Here is an 18,061-nt window from a genome sequence, read left to right as displayed (position 1 = left end):
AGATGGAAATTTTTTTTCTTTTCTTTTTTTGTATAAGTAAGGGATGCTGTTAAACTATCTTGCTGAAATGGTATAGATTTTGGGTATTTGAAGAACTAATTAAATGAATAATTTTTATTAACACGGAGGAGATGGATTGCTTAAGTTTAGAGTTTGGAGTTAGAGATATTAATATTTGTTTACTTGTAGTTGAATGTTAACCTAGGTTTGGTTTGGGAAGTCTGGGGGGTAGGGGGATGGGATAAATCATTGTGTAATACTTGTGATGTATTTTTTCGTTTATGATAAAAACAATAAAATTCTATATTGAAAAAAAAAAAAAACAGGGAAGATCATTTCAAGTAAAACTATACCTGATTCAAAATAAATTATAAATGCACTTATATTCCAATAACCATGTGAAATAGATCATATTACTTACATTTGGCAGCTGAAGAACTGTCTATTATGATGAAGATGATGGCAATAATAGATTAACAATAGGTTTAACATAGTTCTTTGACGTTTCCTTTCTAAATGATAGTCAAAATAACTCTTTTGAGGCCATGTTTTATCCAATTTGATTTCTTTGTATGTATAAAAAGAGCTGAAAACCAATGACCTTCAAATTGGTAACATAGTAAGTGTCCAGAGGGAAGCCATAGATATCCCATTTCCAGAAACATCAATATACTTCAGTAAAATAAACAGAAATTTCCACCATTGACCTGGAGTCTGACAGCATGATGAATAAGTTTGCACGACCAGTGTTTGTTTTTTCCTTTCTGCGATTGTTTGGTAGAATTTGGCAGCAGGTGGAATTAGCTTGGTTCTTTCTTTAAATGTGAACAGAAGCCCCTGAATTTTATTGTTAAAAGTATTGTTTCCAGAGTTTGGAGATTTGTTTGTTTGTTTGTTTGTGATATTTGTATGCTGCCCACTTCAGAAGAATTCCTTGTGGTTTACGACATGCCAAACAAACTGCTTGAAAATTCCAAAATTCACTCCCCCCCAATCAATATACAGAAAGCAGTTTCCCTAGCTTTTCATCAGTGAAAAGCTCTATGGAAAAGCTGTCTTAACTGCTCTTCAAAAATATGGTAAATCTCTGGAGGTAAGCTGCCTACCAGAGATAAGCTGCTCACAAAAAAATAAAAAATAAAAATGAATATCTGGAAGTAAACATTCCATAGTCCTGGGGCATACCCCCAAAGCATCTTGTCTAGCCCACCCCACAATCTCACAAGGGCTATTCTCAGTATCCCTATATGGGATAAATAAACTAGACAAATCTCTGTTTGAAATAGATGGTCTTACAGATATCTGAGCATACAAAATATGCTTGTATCTACTTTTGTGCATGTAATTTCATGCTTATATCTCCCAATACCTACACTTCATTTGTACTTTTGTATTATTAAACTATAGTTCAGAATTCTTAGAAGTGTATATTTCACCAGACTCATGTTTTTAAATCTAAAATTTATACTTACTTTCATATAAAGAATGAATTTGTCATTTATTAAATAGTTTAATATTATTGTTAAACACTGTATTGAACTTAAACTAGGCAATATATTTTTGAATTGCAACCAATAACTCTTCATGATGGGTATTATTCTATAAAGTCACTGACCTTTTTCAATGAGAGACACAGAGGCGGGGTTCAAACTGGGAATAGCTACTAGACGTTTCCTTTTTCACTGACACACCTTGGCTGCAGCTCCTCAGAATGGCACATAGAAGCAGATTTTCTAACTGGGCTTGGTGATTTAGGTACTAAGCCCAAAAACTCTTAGACAAATTGAGCCACCATGGTAAAGTTTTCAGGGATAAGCATTAGGCAGAACCATCAGGGACATTTTGTCTCTTCAGCGCTGCTTTAGTCAGTTGTGTAGTTTAGCTTTTGCCTACATTTTCTCTCCTACTATTTCTTCATTGTTTTGTCTGCTGATAAGTGGTTACTAGTTTTTGTATGTAGTTTTAAGTCTCCTATAACTTGTTCATCTATTTTATTTTCTAAGTGCTTACTTGATTGTTCTTTTTTGTTTTGTTTTTTTCCGAAGTTGGGCTCCTGCTGAAGAATGGGAAATTCTTCTGTTCTGGCCATTCAGATTCCAGAGGTCTGGGGGCAACTTAACTTCTTTTTCACTTGGGAAGACAATTAACACCCAAATAAACCAGAAATGAAGTAGAGGGGATGGGAGAGTAGAGTTCTTATGAATGGATTCTGCCATGCTTGTGCTACATGTTTGTGACAGACAATCTACTGCAGGTCTACAGTAGATGAGTAAATAAGCTGGACATTTCTAAAACATCTGAGGTTTGCACTTACACCTTGTGAAACCGTCAGTCAACATAATTTACAATCATGTACGTATGAACTGCACTTAGATGTCCTTTAGACGCAACATTTCCCTCATCAACAAGCTTTTGTGTGGGAACTAAGATCCTATTTAGTTGCCAGCAAAGTTACAGGATCTACATCATCAAAAAACAAGTGAAGTTTTCCTTTTAAGAACTCTTGTGGTCTTTAAAAAAAAATCCTTTTTATACCTCACATCAGATTGCACTTTTGAACAAAAGGCATAGTGGCTGGTATGCAATCATCCAACACACCCTGTTTTCCCTTGCCACTTGTTTAACAAAGGGCAGGTGGGCAGTCATTCAAAGTAAATATTACAATATTTGCCCAAAGTTCTCCTTTTCTCCCAAGAAATATGTAGCTGTTTTGTTCTTGTTAAGAGTGGCACTTTCTCACTCTCTGCTACTTTTTCCAAGAAAGCTCGCTTATTTCCTTATATGAATGTCAGCGATGATTGCTAATTTCCAATCATCAGAGTGCATTAGATTTTCATTTACCGTATATTAATTCATAGTGGTTAAAAAAAAAGTTAATATAGTAGTCATGACAATGTGATCAAATCCCTGTCTGGTTTTTAAGGGTATGGGGATATTTTTGACCAAACATTGAAGATATCCCTCATCTTGATTAGGAATTTACTGAGGAAGATGAAAGATATTATTGTGTGATGAAACATACTGATGAAATAAAATAGAATAATACACACATACATGGACACATATGCACACATGTTTCTTTAGTTTGGACCATATGTTTGTTAATGTGACTTCTAACTGTTTCTGAAAAGTCCGAGGATGGTGTATTTTGAAGTATTTGTTTTGAAGATTGGTAAAGTTTCTTGCTGATCATTGCAGTAAAGTTTTTTTTAAAAAAGACTGCCTTAGCAGTCTTTAAAATGCAGAAAGCATGCATGTTTACAAAGGATGTTTTGTGAGAATATACAAGTCTTCTTACCATCATCCTCTGTTATAGCCACATTTTAAAAAGGGGGAGTTAACAAAGTCTTTGTAACAGAATGTTACAACATTACAGTATTTCCTCTGCTTAAGTGAAGTTCAAGAAACCAGCTGTTTAGAAAAAGGAAAATGCTTATTGTTGAAATTCGCCCTTTCCTTCTGGTCAAGGTTAACCATGCTTTCCTACATTGGCGCCGCCTTTGTAATGTTTCCCTAGATATTTACAGCAATGCCTTTTAAACTTGAAAATGAAGACTGTGCCTGAATATTGGCTTTAATTCTGTTTTTTTTTCTTTAACATTGAAGTGCTACATCCTCTTCACCTTGTCCTTCCACCTCTCAAAATTCCAGGCATTATGATTCATCATTTTTGTAACACCTCTCATGTTTTATCTCATTCATCTTCCCAAATTCACATGAGCTAATTTTCTAAACATTTTATGGTGATCCATTAATTTGAAAGGAGAGAGCAGGAATTGCACTCCTTTTCTGAATAAACCCAGAGGGTCAGCTGATCTAGAAAGAATCCTGAGTGACTCGGTTAGCCTAAAACTCTGTTTCCCACAATGGTTAATCTGGTGCTACTGGAAACATGCAAGTCACATACAGAATCGCTTCAACAGTGTAATGGGCATCATCAGAATAAAACGGTAGCCGTGTTTTTCCATCCAGAATCTGGTATTTGAGTCTTTTGCAGAGAAATTGGCTTGCAAGTCCTTTTGGTTGATTTTCATGTCAGTATTGCAATCATTGCAGTTGAGTGGTAAACTTTAGAGTTTTAATAAGATGCCTTTCAATTGCTTTTTCATTGGGGATAAAATTATTCCTTAGAATCATCCTGGCATTATTCTATGTGGATGAACTATTTGAAAGAAATACTTTTTTTTTGCTTGAAAATAAGTAAATATTCAGTCAAACCCATCTATGTTTGAGTAATATTGAATTTCAGCATTTCTTTGGGGAAAATTTGTTTAGCTGAAGACAGATTCACACTTTTTTTTTTTTTTGCAAATACAAAGCTGATACAAATACAAATACAAACACCTAAGCTGATAGTTTAGGTGTAATTCTATTTCTATTGTGTATCACAGTGGTGGCGAACCTATGGCACGGGTGCCAGAGGCGGCACTCGGAGCCCTCTCTGTGGGCACACGTGCAATTGCCCCAGCCTTGCCTCCCTCCGTGACCCCCTCACCAGCAGCTCCCCTGGAGGAGAGTCGCCCCCAAGCGTGGCCCACATGGAGCAGCGCAGCCAAGGACATGGCAGCCAGGCAGCGTGGACAAGACTCTGCCCTCATGTCCCATCGCACACAGTTGATGCTGCGGGGCACAGGCAGAGGGTGTGGCCGCCATGGTGCTGCTGGGCTGCCTGGGCGATCTGCGGCGGGCCCTGGAGGCAGTGAGTGGCCCTGCGGGCAGGTGGGGTGAGGTGGAGTGGGGGCGGGGCCAGTTTTTGGGCACTCGGTCTCTAAAAGGTTCGCCATCACTGGTGTATCAGTTGGAAGAGAGATAAATACCAAGAAGGGGGGGAGGGGGAATAGAATAAATGCGGAAAAAGCAGGGATATCTCATTGGACCCCTGTAGAGGAGCAGTTTTGTTTTGAAGGCAAAGATGCCAATTAATGCATGCTACATGTAGCATAGTTGTCTGATTTAAATACTCTGATTCCAGAGTATTGCAGACTGGATTTAGATTAAAAACCAAACTTGGTCTGTTTTGTTTATTTTGTTGGTTTTATTTGTTTTGTCTTTCTAAAGACATACTTTTAACTTTGGCCTGGTTCCTATATTAAGAGCTGGACAATCATTTACAAAAGAAAACAAGGAGTCTGAAAGCCAGGAATATGTTTTTTTTTCTTTTTGCTCCTGTGTAATGTTTTTGTTTTCCTTCCTGAGCTGCAACAGCTGAAATAATTTTTTATTGTTTTATTCTCGCTCACCATAGACATAGGGACATGTTTTCTTTGGCTAGACTTTTTAAAAGCCTACCTGATGAGAGAGCGGAACTGGTTGTCTAAGAGGCATTTGAGGTTGTGTGAATTGATTTCCAGTTTATTTTTTTCCTATCTACTGTAGACGATGAAGAGAAAAAAAAAAACTTCCATGACATTAAATATGAACTATATTGAGCTTGAAGTAGACTTCCGGTTTGGAGAATGAGTCTGAGTATTATGAAGTTATTTAGATTGTAAATCTTGCTTTATTAAGTTCATCTTAAAGTGCCCTCTTAGTTCAGTTATTTAGGGAACTGAAACATAATGGTTTTTATATTATTTGATCCTAATCAGCACTTATAAACTTTTTTGGAATGAAAGCAATTAGCTCCTTCTGTATTCAGAAGATTATACTAAGGCCAAGGTTTTTTTTAAAACACACACACACACACTTATTGGGGGTAGGGAAAGGTAGAACATTAGCTTCCCCAGGAATCTAACATAGACTCAATTTGTCTCTTAATCAAAAATTGGCAAGTAGTCTCTCATTAGGTATAAGAATTGCAATTCAGTTTTCCAAGTGGTCGCCTTAATGGAGTCAGAAACATACCATCCACACACAACAGAGGATAGAAACCTTAATAAGCTTCAGAAACATAACTATGCTCTTTTGGAATCAACTTTCCTCGCAGATGTCACTTAGTATATTGAGCATATTAAACTGGTTATAGACAGCTCAGTATCTAGACAAGAGAATGAAACAGATGGAACAAGGTAAGATGGCAGCAAATGCAATGTCCTGGAAAAGGGTATAGTTATGGGTTGCAGACTTTCTAGGAATATACTGTAATGCAATATTTTGTTATTGGCTGCCCTTATATGCATGATGCTTGTTTAAAAATGTAAATTCACTTTTCGCTTTTAGGTTTTTCAGTTCCAAGTATAGAATGACATGATGCAAAATAATAGGAAAAACAATTTTTAAATATTTAAATAATCAGCATTTAGAATTTAGGCTCAGTTTGAATCAGTTTGAATTTTTTTAACTGCATTAAAATTGTATTTCTTACATTGCTCTTAATATATGCATTTTGTATATCAAGCCAACATTTCTGAAAACTGTATAAGGTCCTTGTATACTTTCTTTCCATCAACATATACTTTTTGTGCACACTTTCCTGTAAGACATACAGCTGTGAATTATATATTTTTTGTTTTTATTGAATGGCACATTATTATTATTTTAGTTGAAAACAACCTTAAAATCCTGAAGAATATGAATTTTGAAGGGCATATTTTTCCTATCTTTTCTTTCTTCCATTTTACAGGTCCCTTGGTAAATGATTTTATCTTGAAACCTACTAAACGGTTTTATCTCACAAAGTCTGGATAAGGTGTACCTTTGCATTCCAACCTATAGATCCATACTGAAACAATGAATACTTTAAAAAATAAACATAAACAACAAAGGCCATAAAAGCTCTAGGGTAGAAAAATTATTTCTTTTTCAAAAGAAACTAACCAATAACTGTGTATGATGTACAACAGATCCAGCATGGAATATAGTGATATTGAAGCCTTAACACTATTCTGTGATTCGTGAATAGGAAATCAGTGAGACCTCAGCTGCAGATCTCTTGAGCAGGCCCATTACGCTATTAATATCTGGGGAGATACTTTGTAGTAAATCATGCATGGTTTCAGCCCTTGTACATTCCAGCCATTTCTTTTAGGCTAACTTTTTGTCCCAACAGAATGTATCTGGTCATTAAGAGAAATCTGCCTTTATGGAAATTTAATGAATTTTAAGTTACTGAGAACACTGTGTTCAAATAAATCATGAAAATAATCCACTGCTTAGAGTTAGGCCAAAGTTTGTGACCCAGCAGGACTCTTTTTGAAATTTTCCATTCAAGATGATCACAGTTCCTTTTAGAAGTCTCTTGCTGTGCTGTGAAGCTGGAGCCCACTGTTGTCACTGGCTGACCTTTGCACATAAGTACATGGGAACTGCTGAAGCACTTCACATAGTCATAGAGGAGGGGGATGGAGATGAGTTCTGCTTTGGGTAGCAGTGCTCTGGCAGCTTGTCTACAAAGCTGAACTACATATTACATGAGTGTGTTATAGAAGTGGGGCAGCCTTCCATATCACTAAGGAGAAACAGACACTAGAGAGAGATTTGGATCAGAGAAGCAATAAGAAGGAGATGCATACCCACCTCTCTACCTAGTAGCTCTTCTTCCCTTCCAGAGTTACTTTTTTTCTTATAAGCTGCTAAGGTTCTGTTACATGGATGTACATGTAAGATTCTGTTCTCTCCCCTGTGAGACCTTCTGAGTGTGAAGCATTTGAGCTTCTTAAAATAAGCAAACATGATGAAGGATATAAAGTATTCCATACAATGTACTTAATCATGATTCTTGCTAATCAGCATTGATATACCACTCTATAATGCCTTGGTAAGACCACACTTGGAATACTGCATCCAGTTTTGGTCGCCATGATGTAAAAAAGACTCTAGAAAGAGTACAGAGGACAGCAACAAAGATGATTAGGAGACTGGAGACTAAAACATATAAAGAATGGGTGCTGGAACTGGATATGTCTAGTTTAATGAAAAGAAGAACTAGGGGAGACATGTTAGCAGTGTTCCAATATCTAAGGGGTTGCCACAAAGAAGAGGGGGTCAACTTATTCTCCAAAGCAACTGAAGGCAGGACAAGAAGAAATGGATGACAACTAATCAAGGAGAGAAGCAACCTAGAACTAAGGAAAAATTTCCTGACAGTTAGAATAATTAATCAGTGGAACGACTTGCCACCAGAAATTGTGGATGCTCCAACACTGGAAGTTTTCAAAAAGAGATTGGACAACCATTTGTCTGAAATAGTATGGGTTTCCTGCCTGAGCTGGGTTTGGACTAGAAGACTTCTGAGGTCCCTTCCAACTCTGTTATTCTGTTATTCCTCTCCTCTCCTCTCCCCTCCTCTCTTCCCACTTCAAATAGTTGTTTGGCTATTCTGAAGAGCCTGGCAGCATTCCAAGCATAGAGCATATCAATGGAATGGCACTAGGTTATACAGTAGCATTGCTCCCAGGAAATGTTTTGAAAAAATGATGATTGGCCTCAGTATTTAACAAATCATTTGTAGTAACACCTGAAATTCTTAGAATTGATCCACTGAATATTTTCTCCATTTCCACAGAGAAGGGTGATAATTCAGCACAGCCTTAGTTTGGACTCCTGTTAGATTGCCAGTGTGTGGACTCTGATTGCCAGGAGCTCCCATTATTCAGATTTCAGACATACTTCTATTTCTTGAACAATTTTAGCATTTGGAGAAGAAACGTAATATACTTGGTTTCCAAGAAGGAAGAAAAAAAGGATCTATTGACAAAGCAAACCCAAGTTTAAAGATTTCTTGGAATCAGGAAAAAAAAAATCTTCACACCCATTTATATGCGAAATATATAAAAAGAAAAATACCACTTGGAAAATACTGATAAGTCTTATCAGTTGTGGATTCTAGTGATTGAGGGGTGTGTATGCGATGCTTTTCCTGATTTGGGTGTTTGAATCGTGTACAAGTGTAGCTCCTGAAGTTTAGGACCAGTGTTGACACCCTTTGCTTGCCTGACACATAGCACGGACACATGTCTGAGATTTGAAAGTGGAAAATGTATTGCGTGATTTGTTTCTGCTTTGTGATATTTCAGCCAATTAAGCTCTCTTTGGCTACCTGACAGGCTGCCTAATGTTCAGTGTTGAACTGAAAGCAAGGGAAGATTGTCCGTCTTGGCTTTTCTCAATTCATGTTTTGGTCTGCTACTCAGTATCTTTGTCCAGCTGTAATCATTACATAGAAAAGTAAGGAAAAAAAAACAAGCAGAAGAAAAGATGAATTGATTTCTGCTAGAATCCAGTGAGAGGGAAAGTTCTTTATGCAGATTTTCTCAGGCTGAACACAATACATCAAAGACATTACCTTTTGTCTGGAATTTACATGAAGTTTCATTTCCCCACTGATAATATCTTTCCGAATGTAAACATTAAATGCTCAGTGGTCATTTTTAGATACACACAACAAGTAGTTTGAGGATTTATTTCTCCTCACAGGAAGCTGTGGTCATCACTCACAAGTTCTCATGAGGAGTTCCCAAACTTGTTCTTCATGGTTTACATTTGGGTAGTTCTGGTAACAAAGATAATGTACTCAACACTTTCTCATGGATGTGAAGATGAAGTTGGGGTTCAAAGGAGACCCTATAATTGAGATGTACAGAGAAGAGTAATGCACTCATAAAAACTATTCTTCGTAGAATTCTTAAATGCCCTACCACAATAATCATTGGAGGGATGCATGTTTAGTTCTGGCACACTTCAAAGAAACAGTGGCAGAAATGTTACTTCTCCCAGGGTAAGATTTAGTAGCTCAGCTGCTCCCCAAGTTATGCTGCTCCCCAAGTGATTTATTGTACCATAAATAGATTTGTTTTATCTCACAGTAGGAATACTCACAAATCTCCCTTTGATTAAGTCTGTCAAAGAACTGATAAAAGGGTGGAGCTAAGCACTAAAGCCATCATTTCTTTCTTCTGCTGGACAGTTCGGTGCATTTAAGAAGTAATGGATTGTATAATGAGTTGAGAGGTTAGTAAATTCTTTTTAAGACAAAGCACAATCAAGGATCACAAAGAGATTTCATGGCAGTCCTGTGCCAATAATTGTACAACATTAAGAATTTTTGAAGTGGGGTAGGAGAGAGGAATCACCCACTTCAACCATTCTTCAACTTGGAATTTGTATACTAACATACATGTGCATAAACTCCAATAACTGTAAACTCTGCAAGTCCAGGCTTGCAAAAATAGGGAATGTCAACTCCATGTTTATTCATTTCTTATACATTTTTATAGATTATTATAATCCCAAAGGATTGTGTTCAGAATTGTACATTGGGAGAAGGGAGTAGTGTGGTGTTTCAAGTACCTCGTTACTCTCTGGTTGAAAGCTGACACAGTTGTAATTCAATTTCCTTCTTCTATTCAATCCTTTCTGTTCCTGTTTGCTTGCACAATTAACAATGTATGTTTCACAGTCATTTATATATTATGGTATTATTTAAATTTATGTGCATGTTTACTTATGAACTCTTCATGAGATATGTACTAAGTAATATGTTTTGCACAGAGCTATACACCCAAAACAGTCCTGGGAAGTTTACACTTTTTTTATTTCTCTAGGATAGGTTCTGTGTAAAGCAAGCAAATGTGTCTAAAAAGTTTGTAAAGGCATAAATCTCTCTCTTTTTAATTGAAAGAGTTATTTTTCCTCCAAACATAAATAAAAAAAAGAATTTTGCTTTTTATAAGAAAGTATCTTTAGGAATATAAGCTGCAATAAAAATACATAAATTTCTAGAAAAACCTACCTGAGGCTGTCATAAGCTAACAGCCTGTTAGTTATTGTTATTTTGGCAGTCCCCAGCAGATAGAAGGGAAGAAAGTCTAATTGAACATGATGTTGACTGCATTCAGCATGAGAGTCATACATTATTGACTGGACGCTAAAACATATAAGGAACGGTTGCTGGAATTGGGTATGTCTAGTTTAACGAAGAGAAGGACGAGGGGAGACATGATAACAGTGTTCCAATATCTCAGAGGCTGCCACAAAGAAGAGGGAGTCAAGCTATTCTCCAAAGCACCTGAAGGCAGGACAAGAAGCAATGGATGGAAACTAACCAAAGAGCGAAGCAACTTAGAACTAAGGAGAAACTTCCTGACAGTTAGAACAATTAACCAATGGAACAACCTGCCTCCAGAAGTGGTGAATGCTCCAACACTGGAAGTTTTTAAGAAGAGACTGGTCAGCCATTTGTTTGAAATGGTGTAGGGTTCCTGCCTGAGTAGGGATTTGGACTCGATGACCTCCAAGGTCCCTTCCAACTTTATTATTATTATTATTATTATTATTATTATTATTATTATTATTATTATTATTATTATTATTATTATTATTGTTATTGTTATTGTTATTGTTATTGTTATTGTTATTGTTATTGTTATTGTTATATGGCATCAAGAAAGTAAGACAGGCAAAAAGAGCTTAGAGATGGAGGAACCAAAGTCTTATTTGGTGTAGATGAATTCAAAAAGTAAGGTTTGTTTAGAATAGTTAGAAACTACAAAATGAGTATAAAAGAGCCTGGAGGAAAGGGACACTTTGAGAAGAAAAATTAAAAATGGGCAGAAGTGCAGGTTCTGAGGAAAGGATAAGTCAACCAAATATTATAGAAGAAATCTCATTACAAAAATGACTTGATAATGAAGAATGAACTGTACACAGACAGTTCTTTGTTTCCCTAGTCTAGCCATCCTTCTCAGTAATCTCCCCAGCTATTACAACACATCCAATTCAATGGATGCAAAAGCTTTTATATATGCCTAATCAAGAATTATTTTACCCTCAAAGGATGTGCAGCTCATTTCTGCTAAAACTTTAGTCAATCATTTGGAAGCATTGATCCGGTAAAAACTGAAAAAAGCATGTGAAAGAACAGAACAATTCTATCTTACATACTGGAGTAAAAAACCCTGCAAGATTGAGGTTCTAAAACCCTGAGACTATTTCCCCATATAGTTATCTCTCTGGCTCTTCAGTGTTTTGATTTTGAAGAGATCTTCTGACTTTAAGGCTATTCCTCTTGCCAAATTTAAGTTACTATTGGTCTTGAGTTGACCAGCATAAAACTCACTATCCTTACCGCAATCCAGTCTCTATTGGTTCTGTTTTAGCTCAGTGCTGACTTGTATTACCATCGTGTTGCATAACCAGGACATATTAAGCAACTTGCATGTCACCAACCAGTGAAAAACCATACAGAACACTGAATGCTTCTTGATGGAACTTGGAGAGGTGTTACAAAAAAGCAAAGTAAAACAAGCTTTTAAAATAATTGTATACTTTGAACACCCTAATCTTATTATTGAATAAAGTGCAAGCAGTGAAAATGTCTCTCCAAACTAGCTAACTGAATTAAAATTAAGTGTAATTAAGTTGTAGAAATATCAGAAGGCGAAACTTTCTGTCTCTGGTATAGCAGAGAATTGTGTTTTTTCAGCATTAGATCTATAGAATGAGGGATCAGTGTCCTTTAGATGTTGCTGAACTAGTATTTCCAGCCATTGGACAGCTTGATTAGGCATGCTAGCAGCTGTGATTTAGCAACATCTGTGGGGCCCCAGATTCCCCATTCCTAAGATTTACCTTATTCAAATTTGTTATACCCCCCCATCGCCAATGAATTCTTGTTGTGTTTATATATATATAAACACAACAATTATATATATATATATATAATTGTAATGTTTGAATGCATGCAGTTTTCTGAATCAAATATACCCCATTTGTCTTTATAAAATATAGGAATTTGACCTAATCTTTCTTTATTCTTCTTGTCAACTTTTCCAATTCTCTTATTATCGCCTATTGACCTCTCAGTAATACGCAACCAGCAGTGATTAATTTATCAAAGGATATACACCCCAAACTCAACCATAATGCAGTTTGGCTGATTCTAGTTTAAGCTGATAACCTGTGGCCCACAAGCCACAAAAGTCACAACTTGCCCATCCCTGCTTTAGAGAACCAAGGAAAATGACAAAACGTGACTTTATAATATTCATCCATTGACCCAGAATTGTCTAAGAGCAGTCTTTTTCTTTTCTTTTGTATCTGCAAACAAATTTTCTTCCAGTTCAAGAATTTTATTGGCAAAGCCAAAATGAGGCTTTGAGTTATTTCATAATGTTAAAAACTAAAAAAATAAAGTAAAATAAAATGAGGTGAAATAGACGTTTTTTCATAGCAAATAAACAATGTCATATGAATTGGTTTGCTAAAGCTACACTTAAGCAAAAGATCATCATACATCTATTATATTTTCCTTTAAAAACTAAAAAAACTGAAAGTTTCGATATGAAAGATAAATCTATAATTTTTTTTAGCCACTCTGCATTAGCTGAAGTACCCATACTTTAATTTGGAAGCATTTGGTCCTCTTGTTCAGACAGCTGTAGTTTGCTGTTTCTTCCATTTTTGGATAAAGATCTAAATTCCTGATGTGCCGTGAATGTATAGTAGCATCTTTGTGAATCTCAGGCAAAAAACAATGAAATGGCTCTATTTTTGTGAATTTTAGGACCGCCTATTTTTCGTCATGGAATATGTCAACGGAGGAGACCTAATGTTTCAGATTCAACGTTCACGCAAATTTGACGAGCCTCGCTCCCGCTTCTATGCAGCAGAAGTCACATCGGCACTCATGTTTTTACATCAACATGGCGTCATCTACAGGTACTTTTCTTTCAGAGGTTATAAAAAAAGAATTATTAAAGCTCTTCATTTCATTGGTGTTGGCTAAAGTCCAAGGTCTCTTAGCAACCGTATTGGCTGTTAGTTTCTGCATGCTAACACAGAACTTTTTTCTTACTCTTTTTGAGGTGGGGAGAAGACTGTTTATCATTCTGAATGTTAGCATTTGAATCGTCTCTGCAGGCCTTGCCAGCTGTGGGTGCCAGTTTTGTATTATAAAACAAGCAACGCTTATTTTAAAAACTTGGCACGCTGTGACCCATCGTTGACTTTGGTTGCGGATCAGGGCAATCTCTTCAGTTTTCTTCTTCTGCCATGGATTTCCTTTCATTTCGGAACTCCCTGCCACTTCCTGGGTTTGTTTGTCTTAATTGTCTCCAGTCTGAGATGGGATAATCATTTGATGAGGCTTTGTACACAAAGTCTTGATGGTGAGGGTGAAGGCTCAGCCACTAACAGGAAGAACCTCTTTGGAGACAACTTGAATTTGTTCCCTGTAGCCCCTGATTGGCATCTGGCTGAACAATAACAAAATCTGAATTGCTAACTTTTCGTTATGCCATGAAGAATACACTTAGAGATAAATATTTATTATTAGAAACAAGGAACTTCTTAATACATTTTCACCTATTATCTCTCATATGTTATTAAGGCCTTTATCTTGTCGTTTCACTCTTCCTCTCCTTCTTTTCCCTTTAAAACAAAAACAAAGAAAAGAAACTGGCAGTTTTTCACGACTTCAGATAAAATTTGGCAGGCATATACAGAAGAAACTGCAGTAAGGGAAGTTGGCTGTGGGATCACTTCTCTTTCATGAAGTACTTGAAGAGGGCAGTCACAAAGCACTATTCACAGGGAGGTTGCTGCAGATATATCATTGCCAACTACCAGTAAAAATGAAGCAGAAAAATAATACCCGTTTGGAAGCACATAGTAATATATATTGGAGGGGAGAGAAAATTAAGAATTTGTTGCTTTTCCTATCCAGATCTTGCCAGCTTGAACCTCAGTGTACTGGGAATTCAGTGGCATGTATGTCAGTCCATTTATTCCTCTGAAAGAGAGCTAAGCAACTTAAAACTTACTACAATATTTTAAGAGCAAAATAAGTCACACATAATACATAATACACACTATATATTTCAGAGAAAGATAAAGAGAGGAAGAGAAAGATTTTAATAAGGATTCTATAAACAGTATTTTATTCCCCCTCTTCATCCTTCAGTTCTTTTCAGGAAAAAAAATCTTACCCTGGTATGTAAAAATTCCTAGAAAAATTCTGATTCTGTACTTACTTTGGAAAATTTGATTTCTATGCTGTTGATACTTCCATTTCCCAATCCCTCTGAAATTTGCAATTTGAAGATAATATGTATTTGTATGTGTTTACACCACATACTCAGAAATGCTGAGAACGAAAAGCAAAAATAATTACTTTCCCTCAAATTGCCAAAATATAGCAACAATCCCCCTCAACTCCACATCATATAAAAGGGAACTACAATAAATTATCTGCATCTGAAACACACTCACTTCTTGTGTGTTCATATGTCTGTCCATAAAAAAGTTTGATCACGAAAAATAGATCATATGAGGAGACGGGGCTGAAAAGCTGCCAAGCCACCATTCCCTTTGAAGGATTTGCTAATATGGTTGCAGCCAAAGAACTAAGAAGTGAGATAAAACTAAGATTTCCTCAAATGGAAACAACTGCTATGCTTGCAGAACCACAGTATTTCAGGGCACAAACTAGTTTCTTAGCAGTATAACATACAACATAGCTGAGCTGAAAATAAATAGAACAGAGATGAAGTCATGGAATCTCAGAAACATGGAACCAATCAGTAAAGAGCAAGTAGAAGTGTTGTTACTGCCTATATCTTTTGTGTTGTGTACTCAACACAAATAAATTGTTTACAGTCAAATCTTTTTTTTAAAAATGGCCTTGAATGTGTCACAATGTCATGACCTATTTTCGATTTAGTGCTACTGTATAGAAAGAAGATGGCTGTTTTTAACAAAGTTGTTGAGAAATAGGATCTGCTCCTATCTGTCAAAATTCCCATCACTATAATTAAGAAGCAGATAGCCAGCTGCCAAACAAAGTACCTCTTCACTGCATTGCCTGTATAAATGCAAAGATTACTGGTCTTTAAGTCTTACTAGTAGTTGTAGTTCAGTGACATCTGGAGTGCCAAAGATTGCATTCTCCTGCTGAGAGAAAGGATCAATGTCATGCAATGTGGAAATTTCCATGAACATTTTCTTCTCCAATGGAAAGAAACCAAGAGTGGTTTTTGTCTTCATGCCTTTTCCTTATATGATGAAAAACTAGGGGACTGGCAAAAGAAAAGAATTAGTTGAGAATTTCAGTGTTGTATCACCCTTTATAACAATAAAGTAAGCCTCTGATTTTAATGGATTTTACAGAAGGAAGAATATCTGTTTAAGCTGAATTGTGTCCATTAAACTGAGGATTTACTGGTAGATATAAATAGGGAGTGGTGGCCCATCAAGTAACCTGGCCTCAAGCCATTGTAGCATTTTAAAGGTGATAGTCAACACCTGGAAGCAAATCAGCAAAAAATGTAGCTCCTGCAAAAGAGGTGACACTCTCTTTGGATTTGCACAAAATCATGTGCATTTTGAGCCAACTGAAGCTTCTGGTTACTCTTCAAGTGCAGCCCTATTGTATGTATTACAATAGTCCAAAGAGGAGGTGACCATGGCGTGGATGACATGAGAAGGGCCCTTAACAAATATCAAAGAAGGAAGCCATTTTTTTCATTTCCTTGAATTCCGAGCACATCAGAAGATATGACTTTTTTTTTTTTTTTGAAAGAACGTAACTACAGCAACTCTGGCCCTTTCTCCCCAAAGAATTTTGCATTACTGGTATCCCTGAAATATAACTGACACTCATAAAAAATGTTTAATGTGGATGAAGTGATACTTGGCTTATTGTAGGAGGTACAAATAGCAACTACTTTTCAGGTTGCAGTCACCATAGCCTGGTTCTTGAGAACAGATAAACAAGGAAACATAAACCTCAAGGATTTTTCATGAATGTAGAGCCTGTCATATATTGATGCCAACTGCAGTTCTTCAATAGAAGAAAGATAATAAATTGAAGCACACATGCCTGGAGGTCACAGTCATCAAAACAAGATTTAGCAACTGTATCTGAATTAGCCCAGTGAGCCTTTGGCTGAGGTGACATTTGAAGAAGAGTTTTCTGGGTTCCTAGAAGTTGGCCCATTCCAAATTACCTTCCCTTTGTACCTCCAACTGGAAAGGCTACTAGAGAGTGGCACTTGTGCCATTGTAAGAGCTATACCTTCCTTAATATTCATCTGCATCATGTAAACAGATCATCATGTAAACAGAGACTTGACATTAACATGGGAAGAATAGGGTGGGCCTTTTGTTAAAAGGAAAAAGGAGAAACCGAAGAAGGCAACCAAGAAGCATGCCAAGTTTACATTCCTGAGAGGGCAGTCGTTTTCCTGTAGAGTTTGTAGGAAGGGGACCAGTGCTTTCTGCCTGATAACACTAATTCTACGAAGAGGAAGTTGGGAAGCAGTATTTATCTTCTGTTTAAACGTCAATTATTTTAGTTTATTTGGTTGTTATATTTACTTAACAAGAAACTAAAAATGAGCCTGTATTCCCTGGCTGAGCTGAAAAATATATGCTTTTATATACAGAAAGGGACAGAAGCACATATGTCTTATTTTTTTCTATATACACAGAACTTTCCTTTAACGTTTCTCTGGAGAATAATGAAGACTGCTTGTGAAGTAGTTTGGTATCAAGAGAACTGAAGAAGAATTACATTTCTCCACCATACCTATTTGAGCTAAAATAGTATTTTTGCGCTGATATTTTTTATCATCAGGAATTTAGATATTTACTGTGCTATGCCCATTTCATCCAGATGCTTTGGAACAATTTTAATCTTTTACAGTTAAACACTTGTATGGCTTGAAATCCAGATACATTATTGGTAATCTATTAGTAGTTATTAGGTGAATAGAGGACTAGTTGCAAGATCTTCTCTTTGGAATAAATATACTCATCATTGCTGTGGGTGAGAAGTAATAGTTCAGGCAGCAGCAGAAGTGAGGCCAGAACAACCTAGAACTATTCTTGCTTTCCTCACAAGGACCCAAAAGGAATGACAGTAGGGATTGTTTTTTTTTCCTGCAACAATTTGAAATATCTTATCCTGACAAGAAAGAAGGCAGCCTAAGTATTCTTAAGGGGTCTAGATAATCCACTTCTAGACTGCTCATCAACTGCAGTCAGACTGTCTTCTCAATAACCTTCCATAAAATGGGAAGGTTGGAGATATGATTATAGTTACCTAAGAATGTTGGGTCCAAGAGGGGCTACAATACTGTCTCCTTCAAGGGAAAAGGCACTATCCTGTCTCTCAAAGGGGCCA

The 18,061-nt window shown here is 36.5% G+C and overlaps 1 protein-coding gene across 1 annotated transcript in view; it reads left to right on the top strand.

Moving 5' to 3' along the window:
* PRKCE (protein kinase C epsilon) overlaps nucleotides 1–18,061 on the top strand; it is a 206,989-nt gene that overhangs the window by 157,819 nt on the left and 31,109 nt on the right. The window contains exon 12 of the mRNA XM_015816415.1: nucleotides 13,442–13,596. Within this exon, the coding sequence (XP_015671901.1) occupies nucleotides 13,442–13,596 (155 nt within the window). The remainder of the gene's footprint in view (nucleotides 1–13,441; nucleotides 13,597–18,061) is intronic.

Source organism: Protobothrops mucrosquamatus, unplaced genomic scaffold (genome assembly GCF_001527695.2).
Source record: "Protobothrops mucrosquamatus isolate PMUCROS unplaced genomic scaffold, P.Mucros_1.0 scaffold448, whole genome shotgun sequence".
NCBI lineage: Eukaryota > Metazoa > Chordata > Lepidosauria > Squamata > Viperidae > Protobothrops > Protobothrops mucrosquamatus.
This window is presented reverse-complemented; position numbering and strand designations above follow the sequence as displayed.